General features: G+C 36.0%; 1 protein-coding gene across 7 annotated transcripts in view; it reads left to right on the top strand.

The window, feature by feature from the left end:
* MPHOSPH8 (M-phase phosphoprotein 8) overlaps positions 1-15,862 on the top strand; it is a 51,778-nt gene that overhangs the window by 22,859 nt on the left and 13,057 nt on the right. For 6 of the 7 annotated variants that reach the window (XR_012016362.1, XR_012016361.1, XM_072795853.1 and 3 more), the window contains exons 3-8: positions 669-1,505; positions 2,756-2,855; positions 4,382-4,639; positions 12,064-12,189; positions 12,272-12,360; positions 15,242-15,382. Coding sequence is in view for 5 of the 7 variants with exons in the window: in XM_072795853.1 (XP_072651954.1) it covers positions 669-1,505; positions 2,756-2,855; positions 4,382-4,639; positions 12,064-12,189; positions 12,272-12,360; positions 15,242-15,382 (1,551 nt within the window). In the remaining 2 variants the exon portion in view is untranslated. The remainder of the gene's footprint in view (positions 1-668; positions 1,506-2,755; positions 2,856-4,381; positions 4,640-12,063; positions 12,190-12,271; positions 12,361-15,241; positions 15,383-15,862) is intronic. The other variant, XM_072795856.1, reaches the window with a different exon arrangement.

The following is a 15,862-nucleotide window of genomic DNA, read 5'->3' as shown; positions in this document are numbered from 1 at the left end:
AACCCCTCGTAATTTACAAGAAAAGAATTTGGGGAAATGGGAACTGAAAATACTTTGCATAGTGTTTTTGTGTCTATTATAAATATTTTTAAGGTGTGGTTTGAGTTGGTTTCTATTTTTATTTTGTTTTTAGAATTGGAAAATATATTTCCAGGAGGTTTTTCAGGTTATAACTCAAATCAGATCAATTGTGGAAATAAGATTTGTGTGTAGTCTTGCTAATTCTGTATGTAACTGTGAAATATAACAGCGTCTTTAAGGATATGTTGGATCCCCTCTTTTAAAACCTTGCGTTTGGATCAGTAACTACTTTTTTAACAACCAAGACAATCTGTACAAATTACTTTCTTGGTGTTTGAAATCATATAAGACACACCATACATAAGGCTGTTACTGTTTATTTCTGCTTTAGTTTAGAACCTTCAGCAACACTAAACATTTTTTGTCACTGTGTTTATTTGCTTTTTCAAAATGACACTATCATCAACAAGACCTATTTGTTAAATCATAGACATAAATAATATATAATTCAGTTTAGATAAATAATTTTAAGAAGTTGAGAAACTGCTTGAAAAAAAAAGATTTATACCAGATTTCATTAGTATTACTTTTCAAAACCTTTAAATTGCTACATTAATGAGTACTTAAGTCTTTTTTATATTTTATAGAGACTGTCCTTAAATAATGACATATTTGAGGCAAATTCTGATAGTGATCAGCAAAGTGAGACAAAAGAAGATACTTCTCCAAAGAAGAAAAAGAAAAAATTGAGGCATAGAGAAGAAAAAAGCCCAGATGATATGAAAAAGAAAAAAGCAAAGACTGGGAAACTAAAAGATAAATCCAAGCCAGACCTGGAGAGCTCTTCTGAAAGTTTAGTTTTTGACTTAAGGACAAAGAAAAGAATTTCAGAAGCCAAAGAAGAATTAAAGGAATCAAAAAAGCCCAAAAAAGAGGATATTAAAGAATTAAAGAAAGTTAAGAAGGGTGAAGTAAGAGATTTAAAGACTAAACTAAGGGAAGATTCCAAAGAAAACAGAAAAACAAAAAAAGAGAAAGGTGTTGAATCTCAGTTGGAATCTGAATCAAGTGTACTTAATGACTCCCCTTTTCAAGAAGATGACAATGAAGAGATACATTCTGACAGCAGAGAAGAGAAACAGAAGGTTAAAAGTGTAAAAGATAAAGCAGGACAAAACGCTGTTCAAGATGTTTTTGATAAAGAGCCAGACGGCTTTGTGAGTGCTGATGAGGATGTGGATGTCAAAGCAAAGAGAAAAAGAAAGAAACTGAGAAAGACCGAGGAACTTAAAGAGAGCAAAACACTAGAAAACAGGAATCTTTTCCTAGAGAAGAAAGCTATATATAAGAAACAAAGGAATCAGGACAAAAGCAAAAGCACCACAGAGTTAGATAAGCTACTGCCTGCACCTGCCCAAACACAGAAGAGTTCAAGAGCAGGTGTGGAAGAAAGAGGCCTCAGGTCCACCGACTCAGCTGGGGAGGTGAGTACTCTGGGGAGTAGGTGAAGGACAGTCAGAATCTTAAAGAATACAGAATGCAGAAATGTTCGGATCAAGCTGGCACTCTTGAATGGTCAAGAAATTTCACAAAAACACAGAGGAAATAGTAAAACAAACTATTAGAATAGTTTTTCTGTGGTTAGGGGGTTGCTTAATATGTGACTAAAATACACAATTGAAGATCCTCCAGCTTTTGGACCCCTCAAGCTTATCTCCTAGTCCGAAAACTTTGTTTATTTTTGAATTACAACTAGAAAATTGAGGGCTAATTTGTAAAGAAAACGATTTTTTGGGTGGGGGTACTCAGATGCCATGCCACATTGTGTGGTAACACTGAAAATAAGCTTCATCAGCTTAGTGTTTCCTTACTTAATATTTTTCCCTTCTGTCTTAATATACTGTTTTTTACTTTAATAATGTCCACTGCTATAAGCCTTTTAAATTAAAAAAAAAATGTTTAATAGGATTTTATCCCACTATTATAAAAAAATTTTATATGGTTTTTCAAAATGTAAATATTTTCCACATTATGTAAGTATTCATATTTTTTTTCATCCATTACTGTTTGTGGATTTTTCTTAAGGAAATTATTAAAAGGGGGAAAAAGCTAGGTATACAAAGATATTTATGGCAGTGTAGCCTCACTAACAGTCTGACTAATTGTCTAGCCATAAGGAAAATTATTTTTTTTAAAAAAAGGAAAATTATTAAGAAAATGTTGTATTGACTTTGGGACTGTTACCTCTCCATTAAAATATTAATTATGAGATCAATGTAGCAAAAATAGAAAAGGTTTTAAAATGTGATGGTAAAGAAAATTGTATGTATGAACCCAGTCATGTAAAAATATCTATGCAATATAAATAAAGGAAAATAAATTTTAAACAACAGTATTCTCTATGTAAATTTACAAATCAAAGGGAAGAATATAGAGAAAAAAGTTTGGCTAGTAGGACTATAGGAAAATTATTTTGGAATTTTCTTTATTTTTAATAATGAAAAAATAGAGTGAGGTGTTGGGTTTTGAATTTGATATTTTATAAATCATCACGGTTGAGGGAGATCCTGATTGAGGAATCCGTTGATGTGAAAAAAGCTTTAATAATCAGTTATGTGCCATCATATCTGAAACACAGCCACTGATGCCAAGAACCAGCATTTTCCAGTTTTCAGATATATAGTATCAGTTCCTTCTCTATTCTTGTTTTGGGTCTTACATATGTCTCTTTCAGGAGAAAGAGATTAAAAAAAATGAACCCAAAGAGAAAAACCAGAAAAGGCATGATTTGGACAAGGAAGAAAAAGGCCGTATAGAGCCAAAGGGATTAAAGAGTGAGTGTGCATATTAACATTCTACCATTTACTGTTGCTAATTTTTTTTTTTTTACAAAGAATTTAATTTACTGTAAAGACCATCTCTCTTTTCTAACCTGCAGTGTCATAGACATAGAAAATTTCATTCACTGGAGAATTCAGAACTTTATTTTTGTTTGAAACGTTACTTTAGTTTATTGTATAACAATTCATATTGTTTCTGTAATTTTTTTTTCTCTTTTGTTCACTTTGTTTTTTCTTCTTTTGATGGAGTACACCAGAATTACAGAGACCCTAAATTAGTTGTGGTAGAAAAGTAAATGTCTCTGTTTATAGTAGTTGCTAAATGAGAGAAACTGCTGTTAATACATGTAACATATTTAGCTCTGAGTCATTTGTATAAATATAATATTGAATATACATTTTGGAATGATAAAGATACAACATACTGAGAATCCATGACATGTCAGTAGTAGAGTCAGGTACTTTATAAAACATTCACCATTACAGTACTTGGAACAAACACATACATGTTCTTGTGAAGCAGTAATTCTAAGAGATAGATAATTTTGCCAGGTTTTTCTCCCAAAAGCTGTATAGAGCTGAGGGTAATACTCGAAGTAGATTTTGGTTCTAAGCCTAAACTGGGACTTAGTGGTAAGTAGGAGGATATTAGAAGCTGAGAAGGAACACTTGCTTTGATGGATTATGCATAAAGTAATTATAATTTAAAGGCTATCTAGTCAAAGTACTAAGGTTTTAAACATGTATGACTCTTCAAAGAGTAGAGATTCAAAATATAGTAAAATTGGAGCTGGTTAATTTTTACTTCCTCCTAGTATCTTGTCAATTTCAGATACACTTTTACTTTGAATATATAGTCTTAAACTACTGTTCATTCCATTTATAATGTTACTCCCTGGGAGTCGAATTTTCAGCATCCCTGCTAATAAACCTGTCTGCTGTGTACAGAGTTATAATGAGGCTTTTCCTAATTTTCTTCTGTTCTGCCCTTTTTGGAGGTTATTATGTCACATCTAGTGTTGTGCCAGTCTTCTTTCCACTTTTATCTTTGGTTAAAAGCAAAGTGGGTGTTCATAGACATCAGGTGTACTTTTACCAGATGTATGGTCAGTATACTGGCACCATTCTGTTTCCCCCATTCACTACCAGGAGTCATTTTTTTGCAAGGTGAACTTCAGGATACAGTTGTAGGCAGCTGTTTTAGCAGAACAGTGGTGGCATGACTAGGATTATTTTGAGGCTCACCATCTTCAGTAGGCCTTAGTCAAAAATGGGAGTAGTTCTGAACACCTAATTAAGAGCCATTCTCTTTGCATCCCCTTCCTAAATATTGAATAGCCAATTAAAAAGCCAGTTGAAATAACTTCATGTTTTGGAATAGTAAATCTGATCATGCTTTATAACCAAGGCACATATTAGTAAAAATTTCAGAAATAACTTTCTTTAACAACCAGATTTTCTTTTGATTAATCACAGCAATTTGTGACTTGTATTTATTCTCAGTTTTATTTTTTTACCAGCACTTAAGGAAATCAGAAATGCATTTGATTTATTTAAATTAACTCCAGAAGAAAAAAGTGATTTTCCTGAGAATAATCGGAAAAGAGAAGAAATACCACTAGATTGTAAAATCACAGAAGATCACAAAACCAAGGAAAACAAGCAGTTACTTAAAGAAAGGAGAAATACAAGAGATGAAACTGATACTTGGGCATATATAGCTGCAGAAGGTGACCAAGAGATTCTAGACAGTATGTGTCAAGCAGATGAGAATTCTGGTATGTTTGTAGTAATTTTGCAGTATTCTTTCAGGGTAAATGCACCATATTATTTCAATTTCCTTACTCTCCTCCCCCAGTATAATTTTGATGAAAAAAAAAAAAAGGAGTAGATTTTACCAAATCTCCTGAAATTTTAAATACATTTTTATATTGAAGACTTAAGTCATTCTGTGATTTCTAAATTAACTAAACAAATATTTTCTGAGTTCCTGTACTGTGCATTTAAAAATTATAAAAATTTCTCATTTTCGGGATCCCTGGGTGGCACAGCGGTTTGGCGCCTGTCTTTGGCCCAGGGCGCGATCCTGGAGACCCTGGATCGAATCCCACATCGGGCTCCCGGTGCATGGAGCCTGCTTCTCCCTCTGCCTATGTCTCTGCCTCTCTCTCTTTCTCTCTCTGTGACTATCATTAAAAAAAAAAAAAAAAAAAAAATTCTCATTTTCTAGATTACCTACTCTTGCCAAGCGGTCTGTTTGTATATTTTACTAGATTTCTTTCAGAAAATTATCAAATATAGCCTTATTCGTATTCTGCCATTTTAACTTTGCAGTAACACTTGCTAAATAAGATTTTATTATAATAAATGCTATCCTGGGATGTTCAAATTGGCTGCCAAGGAGGGGAGAATCATGTATAGAATATAGAGTACAGTAGCTTGGGGGAAGAGTAATAAAAAGAGTATGTGTATATAAAACTAGGACAGAATAAACAAAAGAGGTTAACCTTATAAAACTGTTATTTGTGAATCTTGAGAATCAATTGAAGAGAATTTTTTAAATATTTGGCAGGCTAGTCTGAGTGGCTCTCATACTGCAGAACAACTAGATTCTGCATATTGTATAAAACAACCTTTTTAAAAAAAAAAAAAAAACAACCTTTTTGAGCTTGCAGGAAATTGGGATACTTTCTAGGAGAAGTAGACAAGGGGGAGGAAAGATGTCTCCCAGAGGGCAAATGCAAGATAGCAGTACTGCTCTTGGGATATTTTATTTATTTATTTATTTATTTATTTATTTATTTATTTATTTATTTAATTTATTTATTTATTTTAGTCAGAGAGAGAGAGAGGCAGAGACACAGGCAGAGGGAGAAGCAGGCTCCATGCAGGGAGCCCGACATGAGACTCCCAAGATCACACTCTGGGCCAAAGGCAACGCTAAACGGCTGAACCACCTGGGCTTCCCAAGTGGCAGGTTTAATAAGCAAGGGAACTTTTTTTTTTTTTTAAGATTTTATTTATTCATTCATAAGAGACACAGAGAGAGAGAAGCAGAGACACAGGCAGAGGGAGAAGCAGGCTCCATGCAGGGAGCCTGATGTGGGACTCGATCCCGGGTCTCCAGGATCACACCCTGGGCCAAAGGCAGGCACTAAACTGCTGAGCCACCCAGAGATTGCAAGGGAACTTATATACAAAGCTTGTCTTGCTTGGCCACAAGCTGAGATTGATCTGTGCACATGCACACAAATACATACTCCTCCTCCAAGTCTTAAAACTTTTTATAGAGGCCTTAACTGGGTTCAGTCACATATTTAGTCCAGATGGTCTCAGCAACGCCTTACACTCTCAGGGCTATGTCCTTGAAATAGCCCCTAGTATGGGAATGGTGGGTAGAATGTACACTCTAAGGAGACACCTCTGATCGCTCAGGTCCAGCCTGTGGGTCAACGAAAAGTCACATCCTCTCCATGATCTCCAGTAGTAGAGAGTGCATCAGTAAAGCCAGAGGTTGGTTCATTGAAAAGACTAGTTAGACAAGCTTCTAGCAGCATTGATTAAGGAGAAAAAAGGACACTTACACAAATAGTATTTCTAATGAAAAAAGAAAGAGACAGTTACAAATTGTGTCCAGATTAAAAAAGACAATTCTATGAGCAATTCTTTACCAAAAATTTGAAAAGAGAATGAAATGGGAAAATTAGTAGAAAAATATAATTTAACAAAACTGACTCAAGAAGAAATACAAAAATTGAGAAGTTTTACAACTTTCAAAGAATGTGAAATAGTAATTTAAAATAGCCTTAAAAATTTAACACCAGTCACAGATAGTTTGGTATGTAAGAGCTTACCAAACTTATAAAAAGGTCTTCCTGAAAATGAAGAATGCTAACTTGTTCTGTGGGCCCATTATTATTTCAGAACCATAATGAGACAGAAACTTTGTAAGAAAGGAAAATGACAAAAAAAAAAAAAAAAAAAAAAAAAAAAAAGAAAGGAAAATGACAGGCCAAGCTTACACATGAACTCAGATGTAAATATACCAAAAAAATTAGTAAATTGAATCTAGCTGTATATAAAAACATAACCTCTTCTGATCAAGTTAGGTATTCCCTAGGAAATCACTGAGTAAAGAAGAAATTGATTTAATAACATTCTTGATTTTTAAAAACAAAACCTAGCAAACTATGAATAAAAGGAAGCTTTCTCAGATTAATAAAAAGCATCAAACCTTTGGCAAACATCTGTCACCACTATTACTCAACATTATTCAGAGGTCTACCCAGTACAGTAAGGCAGTGAAAAACAAAAGATACAAGCATTGGGAAGGAAGCTTCTCCACACACCCGTTTCCCCCCTTCCACATAAGCTGTTCATTATAAGATGTTATCATATATGAAAACTCCACAGATTTTTAGAAATGTTAAATGTTTAGCAAGGTGACTGGCTATAAGACCAATATATAAAAGTTAACTACAGTTCTCTATTTTTTCTTTCTTTCTTTTTTCAAGATTCATTTATTTATTTCAGAGAGGGCAAGCACACAGAGGGAGAGGGAGAAGTCGGCTCATGCTAAGCAGGGAGCCAGACATGGGGCTCAGTCCCAGGACCCTGGGATCACAACCTGAGCCGAAGACAGACACTCAACTGATTTAGCCACCCAGACACCCTTCTATGTATTTCTATACACATTTCTGCATATGTAATGTAATCTTAAAAAGTTAATTATCTTCAGTCAAAAAAAAATAACAAGCATTGGTGAGGATATGGAGAAAAAAGAACCCTTGTGAACTGTTGGAGGAATGTAAATTGGTACAGCTTCTGTCGAAAATAGTACGGAGGTTCCTCAGAAAATTAAAAACAGATACCATATGACTCAGTAATTCCACTACTGGGTATATCCAAAGAAAAGGAAAACACTAATTCAAAAGATAAATATATACCCCTATGTTTACTGCAATATTATTCATAATAGCTAGAATATAGAAGCAACCCAAGTGTCCCATTAGTGGATGAATGGGTAAATAAGCTGGGGAGCTACCCCACGCACACAGAGATATTACTTGGTCATAAAAAAAAGAATGAGATTTGCATAGACCTAGGGTATGCAAATATAAGACCTTAGGGTATTATACTAAGTGAAGCAAGTCTGAGAAAGAAATACCTCCCCATATGATATCACTTCTGTGTGGAATCTAAAAAACAATAAATAAAAAGCAGAAACAGATCCATAAACACAAGAGAACAAACTGATGGTTGCCAGAGGGGAGGGGATAAGAGGAAAGGCAAAATGGGTGAAGGGGAGTGGGAGACACAGGCTTTAAGTTATGGAATGAATCAGTCACCAGGATAAAAGGTACAGCATAGGGAATATAGTCAGTGGTATTTCAAGAGTTGTGTGGTGACAGATGGTAGCTCCACTTGTGGTGAACATAGCATAAGGTATAGAGTTGTTGAATCACCATGTTGTACACCTAAAACTAATGTAACATTGTGTGTCAGCTACATTTCAATTTAAAAAAGTAGAAGGATGAGAAAATTAACTTTCAGTAACACATTTAAAAGATTGCTAAGAGGAATCCCTGGGTGGCGCAGCGGTTTGGCGCCTGCCTTTGGCCCAGGGCGCAATCCTGGAGACCCGGGATCAAATCCCACGTCGGGCTCCCGCTGCATGGAGCCTGCTTCTCCCTCTGCCTATGTCTCTGCCTCTCTCTCTCTCTCTCTCTCTCTCTGTGACTATCATAAATAAAAAAAAAGATTGCTAAGAATATTGTATATGAAGATCTATAAGACCTGTATGGTGAAAAGTATAAAAACTTTTTGAAAGTTACTAAATTTATGCCATTTTATTAATAAACATAATATTTAAAAATTTGCCATTTTCTTTGAGTTGGTCTGTGATCTCACTGTGGTTCCAGTCAAACTTCCCAACATAATTTTTCATGAATTTATTGATCCTGATTCTAGAATTTACATGGAAGACTAACCAAAAGCCAAAACCAGTTATCCCAGTAGTAATCAAAACCTGTATAAAACTATAGAACTAGATACAGTATTTACTTGGCACAAGAAGGTTAGATTAGTTAATTGAGTAAAGTCCTCAGAGTAGAACCCTTGCAGATGTGGAAACTGGATACATGGTAAGTGGCAACACAGATGTGTGGGGAAAAATAACCTCTTTTTAGATGATGTGAGGATAATCGGTTATACGTGTGGAAGAAACCATACGTAAAAACCAAATACTAATGGGATTAAGGCCTTAAATATAAAGAGGACAGTTAGGTATTAGGTATTTGGAGAATAAAGGATCATATCTTTAAGACCTTGGAGGTAGGGAAGGTTTTCTGAAACAAGACAAAAAAAAGTACCATAAAAGAAAAGACTGATAAAGTTGACTACAAAACAAGTTCCATTCATCAAAGTTCCCATTAAAGAATGGTGAAAAACAAAGGATTGGTACTCAAAATATATAAAGAATTTCTTCAGTATGAAACTATATTAGTTACAGTCTTCCAGAGAAACAATAAATAGGATATATATATATATCTAGAGAGATTTGTTACGAGAAATTGGCATGTGTGATTATGAAGGTTTAGAATTGTCGCACAACCTGCCATTTGCAGGGTAGAACCAGGAAAGCTGGTAGTGTAATTTCAGTCTGAGTCCAAGGCCTGAGAACTACAGAGCTGATGCTATAACCCCTGGAGTCCAGAGGTCCAAGAACCAGGAGTCCTGATGTCTTGAGGAAGAACATGGAGGTCCCAGCTCAAGAAGAGCGAAATGTCTCCTGCAAAGCAGAGGATTGGATGATGGCTGCCTACACTGTGAGGAGGGCAGATCTTTAAGTCGTTCTAATGATTCAAATGCTGATCTCCCAGAAAGGCCCTTAGAGACACACCCAGAAATAATGTTTTACCAGATATCTGGGGTTCTCTTAACCCTGTCAAGTTGATACATAAAATTCGCCATCGTAGATGCCAATTTTATAAAGCTAAGAAATAAATAGAACTGTAGATTTTTTAGGATATATGTATTTATGGCAAAACCGTTTTTAAAAAGAACACAGATGAATGACAGATTCAAACTCCTGATCCATGCCATCGTTGTGGTAGAGGGTGGCAGGGGGTGGGATGTTTAGGCCCAAGAGTGGTTCTGTGCACAAGTGAGTGCTATGTTCACAGATGTTCACCTCTTAACACATTCTTTACTGTTACTAAAAGTAAACTTTATTAAAGGTAGTAAAATAAAGAGAAAAGGCTAAAATTACTTAATGCTTAATCAAGATTCAATACTTGGTAGGGATGAACGTAGGATTTTGAACCAGTTGGTTATGAGACCAAAATCCAAGCTACAGCCATAACCTTTTCTTGTTACTTAGGTTGTATGTTATTACTTCTAACAGTTCTGTAAATTAGGTGGTGGTATCTCAATTGATACAACCCTCATCTGTCCTGCTTCCCAGATCTTTCTGTGGGGCTGTGGGGCTGCATAGGAGAGAGAGGAGGTCCAGTTGTGGGTTCAGATACGTGTCCCTGAGATGGCTCTCGGCTTACTCATGTGCTTCTGAGCAAATCACAGAACCTCTTTGTCTTGTTCTCCTTACCTGTAACGTGTATCCCCGTATTGCTTATCATGTATGGATTAAATATGCTTATTTATGTAAATAACAGTTTCTACTGAATGTTAGCCACTTTTATTATTACTGCTACTGTTACTCAGAAAGTGAGGTGTAGCGAGTTTACATGACTTACTGAAAGCCACACAGCTTACATATGGCGCTGCGATACAGAAAATATAGTATACTCAGCTCCCAAGACTGCTCTTTCTACAATGGAATGCTCTTGGAAGTAGCAAAGAGAAGTATTGGTTTGAGCTAAAGGCTTTGGAAGAATTTCCTTCATTTCTTTGCATGTCTTTTACAAACTTCATTTTTATGGCAAGGTTCACTGCCTAACATTTGTATAGTTTGAGAAATTGGTTTTAGGTGAAAATACTTGGACTCTTACCATAAAATATTTATGCTTTTTACTTTTTCAAATAGCACAGTTGAGGGGTGTCTGGGGGGGTGGCTCAGTTGGGCGTTGCCTCGATTTCAGCTCAGGTCATAATCCTCAGGGTCATGGATGCGCTGAGTATGGAGCTTGCTTAAGATTCTTCCTTCCCTCTCCCTCTGCCCCTCTCCCCTGCCTCAAATAAATACATAAATAATATCTTTAAAAATAGTTGTTTTTAAAAATTACTCTCCAATGAATTATGCTCAAATCTTACTTGTTGCACTGCCAATAGTGGTGAACGTGTCCTTTTTTTTTTTTTTTAATTTTTATTTATTTATGATAGTCACAGAGAGAGAGAGAGAGAGAGAGAGAGAGGCAGAGACACAGGCAGAGGGAGAAGCAGGCTCCAAGCACCGGGAGCCCGACATGGGATTCGATCCCCGGTCTCCGGGATCGCGCCCTGGGCCAAATGCAGGCGCCAAACCGCTGCGCCACCCAGGGATCCCCGTGTCCTTTCTTAATGTTAGGAAAGCCACTGCATCAGACAGATGAGGGAGGAGTCTAGCACTTGTTTTGTGGGTAGAACAGAGCACAGAGGGCTTCCAGGAGGAGAAGCTGAAGCTGGGTCTGAAAGATCAGTGACACTTATTTACATACAGGTCTGGTTTACACATTTAGAATGGCTTTACGTACGTAAATGAATGGAGGCAATGTATATCCCAGAAAAATGGCCAAAAATAGAAATGTTAAGAGATTCCTCTTACTGAATCCCTGTGATTTCTCTCTTCCTTTGGGCTACTTAATCTTGTATTTAAAATTCATGGTTCATTACTTTATATTTAATAGATTACCTACTTATACCTTTGAAGCACCATGACATCTAAACATGGATAGTTTATGGAAAGGAATTATCTGTACGGCAGGTAGCACACATTTTAAAGACTTCTATATGGTGATTTGCCAAAAGAAAACTCCAAAGAATCCAATAAATTAAGGACCCTGTAAAAAATAAAATAAAATAAAATAAATAAACATGGATAGTTTGTATTATTTGACCAAGAAAAGCAGAAATTTAATTAAAGACTCAATTACATAATATATTGTTAAAAGTGTAGATGAAGCTTTGCTTAATTAAGACACCACAAACTTAAAACAGCATTGTTACAGGAAAAAATATGTATTAATAAGGCCCTTCTGTGTTCCAGATGGCAGACAACAGATTTTGAGTTTGGGCATGGACTTGCAGTTGGAATGGATGAAACTAGAAGATTTTCAAAAGCATCTTGATGGAGAAGATGAGAACTTTACTACAGCAGATGCAATTCCAAGTAGTGAGTACTTTGGGAATTTTGGAGGTCCTTTTCCTAAATCTAAATATGTAAAGTGCAATTTATCTTAATTCTTTCATTGTAGATTTATTGAGGGATGCAGTGAAAAACGGGGATTATATTGCTGTGAAGGTTGCACTTAATTCAAATGAGGACTATAACCTGGACCAAGAGGTAATGTTTTAGTAAAGTCTCATGAAATAAAGACGGAAAGTAGCTCTTTTAACATAATTGTTTCCTTTTTCATTTTTTTAATTATAAAAGTAATGTTCATTTTATAAACTGAAAACACAGTAGTAATGTATAATGTAGAAAATTATAGGCCTTGTAATTCCAGCCCCAAGAATGACCATTTGGTTTGGCTGTGGCCTGTCTGGTTTTGTCTTGTTGGACCTCTGTTGCTCTGAGGGCCATAAAATGACTCCTTGTATCTGTGTTACTGTTGATGGTATGTTGATAGTCACCTGTTCACAACAGCTGTACATCATTCTACTGTTGCTGCAGGGTTTTCATTTTGATTTATAGGGGGCAGTTTTGTTTTGTTTTTTAAGATTTTATTTATTTATGATAGAGAGAGAGAGAGACACAGGCAGAGGGAGAAGCAGGAGAGAGAGAGAGAGAGAGAGAGAGAGAGAGAGACAGGCAGAGGGAGAAGCAGGCTCCATGCCGGGAGCCCGATGTGGGACTTGATCCCGGGACTCCAGGATTGCGCCCGGGCCAAAGGCAGGCGCTAAACCGCTGAGCCACCCAGCGATCCCCTGGTTTTTGTTTTAATGAAAACATATAACCCTTTCTTTCTAGTGTTTAGATTTTGCTTTGAGATAGACACATCTGTCAATCCTTTCCTTTATGGATTTTGGGTGTCTTGCTTATAAAAGATTTTTATATTTTCTTCTTCAGTTTTCTTAGTTATTAAGTGGTAGATTTTTTTAGGCTTAATCCTTAGGGGTTACAGTTCAAAAGAATTATTGGAATTTTAAGTAAAATTGCATGAAATCTATAGATTAATTTGGTTGAGAATTGACATTTTTACATTTTGAGTCCTCCAAATAAGAACTCTACATTTATTCAGCTCTTCACTTATTCCTAAAGCAAAGTCTTAAAATTCTGTTGTTTTGTGTGATTCTTGCACTTTTATTCTAGATGCATTCCTACATATTTGATAATTCTTAAAGTATCTTAGTATGATCATTAGGATCTTCCGCCCCCCCCATTTTGTCTTCTAATTGGTTTTTATATATATTTGGTGAATCTATTGATTTGTGTGTGTATATGCATGCGTGCGTGGTGTCTGCCTCTAGACACCATTTCACTTTGTGAAATTTTCTTACTGTAATAATTTTTAAGTCGCTTGCCTGGGATTCTCTGAGTAGAGAATATCATCTGCCAAAAAGTAACTGTTTTGTTTCCTTTTTTTCCCGGTAATATTTCTTTTTCTGGTCTTGTGAACTTGGTGACATTTTGAAGAATAGTGATGATGGAAGTGATTCTGTTCTATCTCTGATCTGAGAGGGGATCCTGTTCTCTGTCTGATCTGAGTGGGGACTTCCCCTTAAGCTCTGTGTGAAGATTCTTTTTCTTTTGTACCGTTGTTGGCTTCTTGTGGACAGTAGCCTTTCTCTTTCTAGACTTCCTTTCTTTGCTTACCTACTTTAGTTTTTATCAGGGATGAATGTTTGGTTTTATCAGATGGCTTTTTTCCTCTACTTTTTTTTTCCCCCTACTTTAATACTAATGTAGCTCAGTCTTAGTAAAGTTTAGAAAAAAAGGTTTTTTCCCTTTAACATGGCTTTTAGGGGTTTGTTTTTTTTAAGATTTATTTATTGGAGAGGGAGAAAGAGCACAAGCAGAGGGGAGGGGGAGAGGTAAGAAGCAGACTCCCCATTGAGCAGGGAGCCCAATTTGGGGCTTAATCCCAGGACTCTGGGATCATGACCTGAGGCGAAGGCAGACGCTTCACGGAGTAAGCCACCCCAGTGCCCCTAACATGTTTTGTAATAAGATACTTTACAAATGAGAAAAAGTACAATGTCTTACTTCACTTGACTTTTAATTAGTGTTCCTTCAGATTGCGCATACAGGTGAATTCTGCTAAACTTCAGATTATAGCCAAATTAACAACACTATTAGAACCTTTTTTAGAGGCACCTGTGTGGCTCAGCAGCTGAGCTTCTGCCTTGGGCTCAGGTCATGATCCCAGGGTCCTGGGATCGAGTCCCACATTGGCTCCCCACAGGGAGCCTGCTTCTCCCTCTACCTGTGTCTCTGCCTCTCTCTGTGTTTCTCTCATGAATAAATAAATAAAATCTTAAAAAAAAAGAACTTGGTTTTAGCAGATGGTATTTAATAAATGGTTTGGTATTCCTAAGGATTTGTTTCAGTTAATGATTGGAAATATGTTAGCTATTGATTACCTTTTTATTTTTTTGTCAACTTTATGTAATTTTATCTTTTTAAAGTACTTTAATTTCTCTGTCTTGTCACAGCCTCTTAGAAACCAATCATATTAGTGTCCTGTTTCCTGCTTCTGAATTTTCTTCTTTATCTTTTAGCAGACTGTCACTTCCCAATAGTTACATTTGTATAGGCCACCCATTGTGATGACACCATTCAGTTAGCCTGTCATTAATAGAGTGGAATTAGGTCATGTCTAGTGGTCATTTCTAGCCTTAGCACTTTGGGCCAACTGAGTATCACAGATGTGTTAGTTTCACATGTTTAACTTACAACACAAGGAGACTCTTGGGCCTGAAATGTGTGATAAATAAATATCTTTGCCATTTTTATAGCATCAAGATGAATACTATTCATCGTATGTCATGCAGAGTGCTGAAACACATGGAAGTTGTAAAATTTTATGGTATTTATGAAAGAAATTATATAGTATTAGTTTCTGATTGTTTTTTAGAAGGATATTTTCATGAAAACCTTAAGTAGCTGCTTAAATCAGTGCATTTAAGTGATTCCACATTGAAACATCATAGATGAAAAGACTTAATTTAAAATTTTTTCTGATAGACATTGACATGTTTTTTCCTCAACAAAACCAATGAAGGATTCGAGCGGGATGACCCTGGTGATGCTCGCTGCAGCAGGAGGGCAAGATGACCTGCTGAGGCTCCTCATCAGGAAAGGGGCTAAGGTGAATGGCCGACAGAAGAACGGGACCACCGCCCTCATTCATGCGGCTGAGAAGGTTGGGAACTCAGAAGGCATCAGTTACTTAGTCTTTGGGAATTTCAGCTTGTGGACCAGAACAGAGTCTGTTTCTGTGGTGAAATATAACCCTCATATAGTCACTTAGGACTTACGAATAAATTTTTTTTTAATCAACGGTAGTACTTTATAATTGAATTTTCAAAATGTGATTTAACTAGTGGGAAGTGATTTATATTGAAAACCTGAGGGTACTGATTGGCTTATTAGTCTGTAGAGCTTGAGACTGTTGATCTCAGAGTTGTGAATTCATGCCCCAAGCTGGGCATAGAGATTACTTTAAAAAGGGGGAAGGGCCTCTGATTAATGTACTAATGCTGGTTTCAGTCTTAGATCTTTTAAAAATCTTTTCCAATTGAAATTAAGTGTTCCTTTTGATTAAGAATTTAATTAAAATGTTCCCACATTATTTTTTTAAAGGATTGATATACAGAGCTTCTTATGTTGAAACCAGTAGTTA

This window comes from Canis lupus, chromosome 24 (assembly GCF_048164855.1).
Source record: "Canis lupus baileyi chromosome 24, mCanLup2.hap1, whole genome shotgun sequence".
In the NCBI taxonomy this organism is placed as follows: Eukaryota; Metazoa; Chordata; class Mammalia; order Carnivora; family Canidae; genus Canis; species Canis lupus.
This window is presented reverse-complemented; position numbering and strand designations above follow the sequence as displayed.